This window comes from Malus sylvestris, chromosome 17, assembly GCF_916048215.2.
Source record: "Malus sylvestris chromosome 17, drMalSylv7.2, whole genome shotgun sequence".
NCBI classification, from domain to species: domain Eukaryota; kingdom Viridiplantae; phylum Streptophyta; class Magnoliopsida; order Rosales; family Rosaceae; genus Malus; species Malus sylvestris.
The window spans coordinates 19,573,390-19,585,244 of NC_062276.1; the positions used below are offsets into that span (position 1 = coordinate 19,573,390).

At 36.6% G+C, this 11,855-nt stretch overlaps 1 protein-coding gene across 1 annotated transcript; it reads left to right on the plus strand.

Annotated features, from left to right (window-relative positions):
- Positions 1-7,824: 7,824 nt before the first annotated feature.
- Positions 7,825-9,715, plus strand: LOC126612658 (dof zinc finger protein DOF3.1-like). Its single transcript, XM_050281118.1, has one exon. It carries the CDS (start codon positions 8,578-8,580, stop codon positions 9,253-9,255), a length of 678 nt encoding a protein of 225 aa, XP_050137075.1. The 5' UTR covers positions 7,825-8,577; the 3' UTR covers positions 9,256-9,715.
- Positions 9,716-11,855: the final 2,140 nt, after the last annotated feature.

Consider the following 11,855-nt stretch of genomic DNA (forward strand, 5'->3'; position numbering starts at 1 on the left):
AAGAACACATAATTTTTTTTACAACAATATTTTATACTAAATGGTGAAGAATTTGAACTAAATCACAAAATAAACTCGTCATGATAATGTTATATCAAACTTGTTATTTATGTGAGTTGAATTTAAAATATTTTAGTAACAAATGAAAATGAATACCACTTAGTTATAATATTAATGAATATCACTTATCCAAAGTGGCAAATTGGTTATCCACTTGAAGACCTTCCCTTAATTTAGAGACCCATTTAACCGAATCCGGATCCTCTTTGTGAGGATCCCAATGATCCGTGAATCGTATATGTTCATCATGAATCGTATGGTCAGAAATCATTTTAAATTTTTTCTATTTAAAATGAAACACAAACAGTACTTGACGAAAACTAATTGCACAATTTACAGATTCTCGAGATTCTCACAAAGAAGATCCGAAGGGAATCCTATTGTCAATTAACCCTGCTGCCCTAACAAGAACGAAATGAGCGTTGTCCATGTGTCCACGATCTAATCATATCCCTCAGTAGCAATTGATGCTTAGACAAACGGATTGAATAGGGAATTTGGTGTTGAACTTGGTTGACAACGAGTAATTTACCGTCATAACATTTCGCGATGTTTTCATTTCACTTATAATATAACTTATATATTTACTTATTTATATATCAATATTTTCGTTTACTTAATATAACATTTGTATTTTATCAAGATCACGGAATTGTGTGGCGGCAACCTTATTCAAAAGCTTTTGGTCGACAACAATCAACAAATGGCAAATGTGGGCTTCAGACCAATGATCGGCCATAATGTCGTTCCACTTTCACAGTCAAACCATCAGAGCCGTCGCTTTCTAGTTGCGCTGGTGGGACCGGATACTTAAAACGACCCTCAGTGGTCGGTCAAAACGCGCAGCAAAGCCACAATTGAATTCGACATATACAAGTAGTTTTGCGTACCATTTTCCTTGGTGAGCGGAAGCTTTCACAACTTCAACTTGTTTACTTACTAGAATGGGATTTGAATTGGAGGAACTCTGATCAAATCCGAATGTAATCTAAAATTTTGAAATAATTATAAGTTTAAGCAAATACAGATACTTTCTTAATATGAATTAAACGTTAGGCAATGCTAGATGGAAGTGAAGTTGTTATATATGCAATACTAAAGGGATTTGTCATGGATAGTTGATAGATTTGGCTCATGTCATTTTAAATAACAAGGACTAGTCAACTGTAACTCGACTTGTTTTATTAATCTGGCAAATTACTTGTCATTGTCGGAATCGTTTATTACGTTTTCGATCCACATATGAGCTTTAAACTCAATCTTGATTAGGATCTCATTTAAAATTCAACATATTAGTGTTGACTCTAAAAATTACAAAGATCTACGTGACACACATGTCAAGTAATAATTATGAGTTAACTACATCATTCTTGTGAATGCGAGTGTGCTAACTCAAAACCGAGCTCGGTCAGTCAAGTAGAATAGATTTGGTGGTGGTGTCGAATGCGTTACTGACTTTTGCACTTGATCGACTACAACCTAGGAAGGAAAATCTCTTGCCTTAGGGTTCTAGAACCTAAAGACAAGACTGCCTAATTCACTGCAAAGTTCAGGATTTTCCACACCAGATTCGGCTTCCTCGACTATATTCATGAGAATATAAGTGCGCTACATCGGTAGCAAGTGGTAAGGGCAGGTACTCAAAGGAGATGAGCGCTTTTATGGTGAACGTGGTTTGTCCGTCTAAATGTCGAACTGCAAACTGTACTCCTGAGAGTAACCAATCATAGAACACTTCACTTCGCTGAGAAAACTAATGAATTGACTTCTTTGGACGAAAGAATTAAAAATTCTTCGCCAGCAGAGACTTGAATAGATAACCAACCAACTAGAAGTAGTGTTGTTAATCCAAACTAAAAATGTTTCTAAATTGCTTGGTTCTATGGCTCCGATGATGTTAATCAAACAGAAGATGTCACAAATTGCCACGCTCTAATTGAACGTGGTTACTTTATGTCCACAAACACGTTTTTAAAGATTATATTTTTTATACATATTACTGACATTTCCTTAATTGGGCATTATTCGTGTTAACATTAACATAAACTTCTATAACTTTAAATGTAACTAGCATTTGCCTACATACTTTGTGTGTATGAGCACATTGTTTTTAGAAAAATGGGAAGGAGATAGGGAGAGAGAGAACAATTGGGGGGGGGGGGGGGAGAGTGAGAGATTTTTATTTTTGGTTTTTTTTTTTTTTTAATTTTAAGAGTTAATTTCAATTTAATACCCTCAAGTTTCATGGTTTTCAACATTTAGTACATTAAGTTTTTTCATTCCAGAGTCATACCTAAAGTGTCAATTTTGAGACAGTCTCATACATCCATTAGTCTGGCTGTTAAGTCTCCCGTTAACTAGTGATGTGGCGCCCACATGGACATTGAATGGGCACCACATGTCAATATGGGTCCCACTTGGATATTAAAAATTAGGGTAAAAGACTGTTTACTACCGTCATGTTTCGTGGTTTTCAACATTTAGTATATCAAGTTTTTTTCGTCTCAGATTCATACCTAAAGTGTAAATTTTGGGACAGTCTCATACATCCATTAGTCAAACTGTTAAATTTGCCGTTAATTGTGACGTGGCGCCCATGTGGATAATGACTGGACGCCACGTGTCATCTACGTTTTTTTTTCCCTTCTTTCTTCTTCCTTTTTTTTTCTTCTTCTTCTTCCTTCAATTGCAACTTTTTTTTTCTTCCTCCTTCTTCTTCTTCCTTCCTCCTTCTTCCTTCCCCTTCTTCCTTCTTCTTCCTTATCCTTCTCCTTCTTCTTCCTCTGAATCTGGGGAAGTTTTTTTTTTTCTTCTTCTTCCTCCTTCCTCCTTCCTTCCTCTTCTTCTTCTTCTTCTTCTTCTTCTTCTTCTTCCTCCTCCGAATCTGCCCAGATTCATTTTTTTTTCTTTTTTCTTTTTTCTTTTTTCTTCTTCTTCATCCTTATTCTTTCTTCTTCTTCTTCTTCTTCTTCCTCTGACTGCAACATTTTTTTCCTTCTTCCTCCTTCTTCCCCTTCTTCTCCTTCTTCCTTCCTCCTTCTTCCTTCCCCTTCTTCTCCTTCTTCCTTCTTCTTCCTTCTCCTTCTCCTTCTTCTCCTTCTTCTTCTTCTTCTTCTTCCTCCGAATCTGGGGAAGTTTTTTTTTTCTTCTTCCTCCTTCTTCCCCTTCTTCTCCTTCTTCCTTCCTCATTCTTTCTTCCCCTTCTTCTCCTTCTTCCTTCTTCTTCCTTCTCCTTCTCCTTCTTCTTCTTTTTCCTCCGAATCTGGGGAAGTTTTTTGTTTTTTTTTTCTTCTTCTTCCTCCTTCTTCCTTCTTCTTCCTCTTCTTTTTCTTCTTCCTCCGAATCTGCCCAGATTCAGTTTTTTTTTTCTTTTTTCTTTTTTCTTCTTTTTCCTCCTTCTTCTTCCTTCTTCTTCCTCTTCCGACTGCAACTATTTTTTTTCTTCCTCCTTCTTCCCCTTCTTATCCTTCTTCCTTCCTCCTTCTTCCCCTTCTTATCCTTCTTCCTTCCCCTTCTTCTCCTTCTTCCTTCTTCTTCCTTCTCATTCTTCTTCATCTTCCTAAAAAAAAATATCCTTCATCTTCCCCATATTCGGAGGAAGAAGAAGAAGAAAAAGGAAGAATGAGAAGAAGTAGGAAGAAAAAAAAAAGTTGCAGTCGGAGGAAGAAGAAGAAGAAGAAGAAGGAAGAAGAATGATGAAGGAGGAATGAGGAAGAAGAAGAAAGAAGAAAAAAGAAAAAAAAAACTGAATATGGGCAGATTCGGAGGAAGAAGGAAGAAAAAAAAAGAAAAAAAAAGTTGCAGTCGGAGGAGGAAGAAGAAGAAGAAGGAAGAAGAAGGAAAAAAAAAACGTGGATGACACGTGACGCCCAGTCATTGTCCACATGGGCGCCACGTCACAGTTAACGGCAAATTTAACAATTTGACTAACGGATGTATGAGACTGTCCCAAAATTTACACTTTAGGTATGAATCTGAAACGAAAAAAACTTAATTTACTAAATGTTGAAAACCACGAAACATGAGGGTAGTAAACAGTCTTTTACCCTAAAAATTAACAAATTAAACATTAAACAATTAAAAACAATAATAAATTAAAAAAATTAAATTAAAAAAAAAAAGGGTGTCTTCTTCCTCAAGGCCCCCGACCCTCCTTCCCTTCTCTCTTCTGCACCCACCTAACCCCCATCTCTTCTTCGACTTCCCGCATCGGTTCATGAGTAACGGACACCACCGCCATTGGTGACAGTGTCAGAATGGTTCAAGGAAGGGAAGAGCTCATCGCGGTAGATGAGAAGATTTAGGAGGCCGAGTATGGACTGCGACGGCTCATAAGCCTCTTGCACGGCTCGGATCAGGGCAAGTTCAAGCTCAATAGGCTCGAGAATGAAGTCGGAGATGCAAATGCGGCTTGATCTGCTGCTTTTCTCTAGATTTGCAGTCGGTTTTCCCGAGATTTGCTGTCAAATCTGGTAGGTGGGGAACGCTCCTTCGAGCTCATGGGGCCGTCAAAGAGGATGAGGGTTCGGTGGGTGGAGTTGAAGAGGGAAAGGGAATGATGGATGTGCAGAGGTTGGGTGGGTGCAGAAGAAAGAAGGGAGGGAGAAGGGTGGGAGGGTCGGGGGCTTTGACGAAGAAGACGCCCACCCTTTTATTTTATTTTATTAATTTATTATTATTTTTAATTTTTTAAAGTTTATTTAAAAAATTAATGTCCTCGTGAACCCTTTAATGACACGTGTCGTCCAATCATTGTCCGCATAGGTGCCACATCATCAGTTAAAGGGGTACTTAACAGCCAGATTAACGGATGTATGAGACTGTCCCAAAATTAACACTTTAGGTATGACTTTGAGATGAAAAAAACTTTATGTACTAAATGTTGAAAACCACGAAATTTGAGAGTGGTAAACTAATATTTACCCTAATTTTGAATATTGGAGATATTTTAACACCACCTATAGGTGAGGCTTTAATAAAAAACAATAAAATTTGAACCTGTTAAATTACATAATTGCCCATCATTTTTTTTTAGTAATAAAAGACTAAATAATCTTTCACCTTCTTTTGATTAACAAATAAGATTTTATTAATATAGTTTTAGATATGTAATTAACTTGAAATTTCACCATAATATCATTTCACTTCACTTGTAAGTATGTTCTTTACCTCTACTATTTTTGCGGTTCATCAATTCTAATTTCTAAGTTTCTGATTATTTGATTTTTATATCTGAGTTTTAATTAAATTCCTTTCCTAAAAACAGGAGTGAGTCACCTACTCTAGGGCTAGGGCAAAGATATCTCGCTAGGATTTGATCCCATCGACAGTCAACACATGGACCGTCACGATGCTGCCACCACAAGAATTGGCGGCAAATATTTGATGGTAAACTGGCAATGATTCCCTCTCGCCACTGCTTCCTCGCTTTGTTTGCACGCAAGCTTTTTTCAAGGCTTGGCGGCTTAGCCTCAGCAACTCGGCTTGGCGTAATGCTCTAATTACAAGCATAACTAGATAACTAATCTGTTGGCAATGGCATGGTTATTTGTTCTGGATGATGCTATCCACACACTATTTTTTACCTCTCATATAATTCTTTTAATTTTTTATCATCGAATCGAATGAGTTGAAGAAAATTAAAGGACAAAAATTAACAAAAGTGTGTGAGAGGTAAAATGAATGTGTGGATAACATCACCCATTTGTTCTACATTTTACAAGTGATATTATTGAACAAAACATTAAAGGTAACGCTAAAGAGATCAAATTTCTAATCAAATTTTGTAAACTAAATACTGTGCATGTTAATAATTAGATTATTACTTAAGTTTTGATTAACGTACTTATTTCCTATTAGTGACACATCATTTGGTTTAAAAATTTGACCTCTCTAGCCTTTTCCAAAAGTTAAATTGCAAACACTTTCAATTATGACATTATCTCACATAAATAAGTAATTATTTGAATTATGACATGAATTTAATCACGAGAATGCTAATGAGACTTTCAAAGTGGGACTCTCTGCCACCTCATGTTTTTGACACAATTTTGTATAATACTGATGTCAGATTTGTGGAAAAAACATAAAATGGTGAAGAATCCATGAATAGTCTTATTTTTAAGAAAGTTTCCTTAACATTTAACTTTTAGGCTTTTTAGTCAAAATGGTTCTTGAGATTTGCATAACACATAACTTTGGTCTCTGATATTTAAAATCAATAGAAGTGATCATTGAGATTGTCCACCATCTATTATTTTGGTTATTCCATTAAAAAAACTCTGTTAAGTTGAGGGTATAACACATAACTTTGATCCCTAAAATTTGCATAACACATAATTTTGGTTTCTGAGATTTGCACAACACATAACTTTGGTTCTTGAGATTGTCCATCATCCATCATTTTGGTCATTCCATTAAAAAGCTCAGGAACCACTTAACAGAGTTTTTTAATAGAATGATCAAAATAATTGATGGTAGACAATCTCAGGAATCATTTTTATTGATTTTAAATCTCAAGGACAAATTTGGTTAAAAACCTACCTTTTATCATATGTGACAAATACAAACGTTGTGGTTCTCACATGCCACAAAATAATAGGTTTATATAATTGATCAAGATATTAATTTACAATAATATAAAGTCTATGGCATATGATATGTTGTCAAACTCCATTCCACAAAACAACAAGACCCTTAAACTACATATTGGGATTTAATAACTTGATAAGGTATTAAATTAAATTTTTTACTAGATCATCCGTACATATATTTTGTGCTCTTGGGCAGTTGAACTTGTCCGAGCCCCATTCTCCCATGGACGATAATAATAATTAGAAAATAAAAGAAAGTGATTTTTTTGAAATGTCATATGAACTTATATATCGGTTATAATTTGTCATATGAATTAGATTTTTAACCAATTTGTCATACTAACTTTTTGAAATCATTAATTGTCATCACACTCTAACTTTGTTAAGTTTTTCAGCTAAAATAAGTTACACATGACTTGTGTTCATGGTTATTTCAATCATTTCAACACTTTACTCCTCTAATCAGTTGTCTTTGACAAAAAATCTAGGTTTCTCAATCAATACAAAAGGAATGGTTGATCTGGCATACGATGATCTAATGGTTTGTCTTTCAGAAAAGGGGAACGACCTGTACTTACTTTCCTGTTTGCGAAGTGAAGATGAATCAAAATATAGTCGCTGAGAACTCTTTAGTTTATGGTAAAATAATATGATATTCTTTATGTTTTTGCAAGCAACATAACTTATTCTTTGGATGGAAACTTTAACGGAGCTAGGTTGGGATGATTAACTAATAATTTCAAAAAAAATTAGTATGACAAATCGTTTAAATTTTTTTTCATATGACAAATTGAAAAATGAGTATAAGTTTGTAAGACGTTTCAAAATTTCTTCCGTTAGAGAATATTAAGACTTTTGAGAATTTCATTTCAACTAAAAATTTTTCTTTTTTCTTTTGAAAACTAAACATTATTTTTTTATGGCTAATCATTTTTAATCATGGAAGTTGACTTTGGTTTACAAATATTTGCAATAAAGTATCTCCCTAAAATCATTGACAAAACAGAGTGTTGGGCTTATGCTCCCAAAGAATGAGAATAATTATTGACACCATTCTTCTATTAGAAAAATAATTACTTTTTAATTAACTAAGTGATTAGTGGAAGCTGTGGGGCTGTCCAGAAGGAAGAAGATTAGCTAAATCCAATCCAGTATATGCCCACTGTGTGTGAGAGGAGAGAGAGAGGGCAGTGTCTTTGTCTCTCCTATTTGAGCTGCTCGTCACTCCCACGCGGACAAACAGACAGATAATCTCCATAAAAATATAAACAAAATCACCCAAATTTTCTCTCCCCTTCCTCCTTCTACTCCTCCATCTTTCACTCTTTGATTCAGACCCCATGAAAACATTTCCCAGCTGAAAGTTTTGAGCTTTTTCTGGATTCTGTGTAACAATTTCAAACATCCAATCTTGTAATTTGGTTTTTCTGGGTTTTCTGCTTTGGCTTTCGGGATGGTTTTTCTCACTCTCTTCTCTACATAGCATGAAAGTTCAAAGATTTTGTAATTTTTGGATGATTTGAATGGAAGCTCATATCTAAGTCTGAAAACAATTCCACCTTTTTGTCTTCTTTTCAGATTTCTGCAGATTTCACTGCCTTTTATTTTTCCTCTCTTAAAACGCCATTTCAGATCCCCAATAACCTTTTGGTTTTCCAGTTCCCACGATCCAATTTGGACTCAAAATCTCAACAAAACGCTCAAAATTCCACAAACTTTGGTTTTATATTTCGCCTCTTCTATTTCACACTTTCATCACAGAAAAGTGTTAAAATTTCAGTCTCTTTTGGTCTCAAATCAGACTTCACGATTCGATTTCTGACCCAAGAACTCTGAATTCGTTTCTGAAAAACAAAACCCAGATCACCAAATCTTCCATATTTCCCAAACTTTGGTCAAAAATAGAAACTTGGGGTCTCACAAAATGCAGGACCCTGCAACTTTCCAACCCATGAAGCCCCAGTTTCCAGAGCAAGAGCAGCTGAAATGTCCGCGCTGCGAGTCCTCCAACACCAAGTTTTGCTACTACAACAACTACAACCTCTCGCAGCCGCGCCACTTCTGCAAGAACTGCAAGCGGTACTGGACCAAAGGCGGCGCTTTGAGAAATATCCCCGTCGGCGGCGGAAGCAGGAAAAACACGAAGAAGTCGTCGTCGTCAGCTTCGAAACGTTCCTCATCGACTTCTTCATCGTCACTGTCGAGCTCTTCAGCAGCAGCAGCTCAGAACCCGGATCCGCAGCCCGACCGGACCCGGGCCTACGGCTCAAAAGTCGATCAAGACCGCGGAGTGATGGACTTCTCAGGGAGCTTCGGCTCCCTCCTGACTTCAAATGGGCAATTCGGGTCGCTTCTGGAGGGTCTGAATCCAAATGGGTCGGGTCTGAAACTGATGCAAATGGGTGATTTTGGGGAGAATTTGGATGCTGCAGGTAATGTGATGAATTCGGATCCGGGTCCGGGTTTAGAGGGCCAGAGCCATGGGAATCCAGAGAGCTATATGGGGTTGCAAAATGGTGATTCTTCAACGTCAAGCTGTTGGAATGGAGCCAATGGGTGGCCTGACCTTGCCATTTATACACCAGGTTCAAGTTTTCAGTAGATATATTAAATAGATTATTATGCTTTTAATCTACTTTTCTTAATCATAAATTTGGTAATTGTGATGAAAAGTGGAGCTGAATTATGACTCTAAACAAGCTTATTTGATAAGCTAAAAGCAGCTTCCAAAAGCTTATTATTTTCTGATGTTATAGAGGGTTTGAGAAAAAACACCATAGAGCCATCATACCTTTAGCATTCTAATATGTAATGGTTTCTATTTTCTCTCTTTTTGTGTGTTTTTCTGTTTGTATCTGGTATTATAGCCTCTAAAATTATTGATTTTGCGGATTTTTCCGCTAGAGAGATTCTAGTGTGTAATCGGGTACGTAATGAGAGAAATAGAGACAGAGATATATCCGGTTGCATTCAAGATTTGCCTAGGAGGCTCCTCTTATTAAAGGATGCATGACTTTCTTTTAACTGTTACTCTCATAATAATATGGTTGTATTTTACAAAATCATACCATGTGCTAGTTGTAATAATTGTGCTAAGAGTTTGGTGCCTTCTTTGATCTGGTATGCATGTTCTGTGATGGTGTGACATGTACGTACTGTGTTTGTAAGTATGTGTGGCTTTTTCTAGATTGTGTTGAATGTTGGATTTAGACATTTTTGTTGGCAATGGCATTGTTGCTATCCACATAAGATTTGATATATCCACAAAGGATTTTGTTTGGATATATACATAGCAATATTTTCTTATACAAGCGACTTGGGGGAAGAAAGACATTAGGATTACTCGTTAATGATCAAGTTTGATGGATTTGTCTTATGAAACAAGAAATTTCGTTCTTGGAGGGATAATATCAACCACTTGACGTCCATCCGATGCATCCGCCAGGGTTATTTCGTACCCCCCCTCTTTTTTCCTTTCGTATTATTTTACGTACTATGATCATTTATCAAAGAATGATTCTGGTTATCAAATGAATGAACCAGGAGACTAAACACAAGATCTCTTGTGCTAAGATATGTATTCTCAACCACTTGAGCTAGAAGTCTGTTGTGGCACGCAAATTTTCATTGTATCACAAATGTATCATGAAAAATACCTTTTTTGGTGAACATTTATTTGAAGAAAAATTAAAAGCATGATGACTTATGAGTTGGAGTTGGAGTTGGAGAAGATATGGGGAACCATAACTTCATTATGTAAATTGTATAGTTTGTAATTTGTCTTTCATGGACTAGACAAAGTTCAACCTCCAACCTATTGGGATATTATTTCAAACTCCGAAGTCTCTGCCTCAGTCTCATTTCTTCACCACTTGGCAAGGACCACTTGTATTAAATTTGTTTTCTTCTTATCCACAATTAAATTGAGCATATATTTGTCACTCAGTACTAGGATTTAATAGTATTTATTTTTACTTGTAAGTGAGAGGTCATATGTTTGAATCTTGTGCATGACGAATTAGATACCAAATTAGGTTGTTTATTTTGTGTCTTAACTGAACTACCTTTCCTTTTAATAAAAAATATATCAAACTCCTAAAAAAAAATAGAGTATATATTTATGAATTATTAGGCCAATGTGAGAAAAGAATAGGTTGTAATTAGGTCAACACTTTAAACTCCCACCATTTGGGCACTTTTCCTTTTTATTTAGTTATCTTTTTGTTTGTTTGGACAAAGGCTTACTTTATTTATAAACCCAAATACAAGAAACACACAAACAAAAAGATGGATCTCCATAGTAACCCAATAGCCCAAAACATAGTTTTGAGGCCTGAACAGGAAAAACACCAAAGTAAGCCCTAACAACTCCCTACCTCCGCCGTCAACCCGCTTACCAAACGAACAGCCCCTACAACCATCAGAAAGCAACAGAATTATAGTCCCAAAGCTGGATGAAAACAGAGTAACAATAGGACCCTAAAACAGAGCCCCAAACTCCTCCACAGCACACCACAGCTATAGCTGCCATAAATTGAAGGAAGCTAGCGGGACAAAACCCATTAGCAGCAGTGCCATCACAGGCAAACCAAAGGAAGGAGGTGGTGTGAACATCCGATCAAAAGCTCTACTCACCTTTCAGGAGAAGCGCGAAAAATTGCGTTGAAAAAAAGTGGGAGCCAAGTTGGACTGTGAAGTCGGAGAAGGATGAAGCCGATCCAGATTAGTGAACGTGGGGGAAAAGAGGATAAAAAGGTGGAAAGGTGGAAAGGAGGAGAAAAGGTGGAAAAGGTGGAAGGAAGACGAAAGCAAACCAAGGGAAAAGTTGGAAGAAAGGAATAAAAGGGAGAAATTGGAAAAGGGACTGAAGGCAGAGACAGCAGAGGCAAAGGGGTTTGAATGACAAATAGGCCACTGGGCAGGGGTAAAAAGAAGATGAAGGAGGATGAAAAGCATCAGGAGAAGAAAATAGAAGAAGAAAAGGAAAAGAGAAGAACAGAGCAGAGAAGGGGAAAAGAGAAGAAAACTGAAGAAGAAAAGGAAAAGTGACAACTGACTCCAGCCGAAGCTGGACACCTGAGAAGGTGGACAAGCTGAAGACCCTCACTAAAGGGGGAAGAAAACTCTCAGAAAGGAGAGAAGGTCTCTCATAGAAGGAGAGATTCATGAGTAGTTATCTTTTTGTTTGTTTGGTTGTATTGT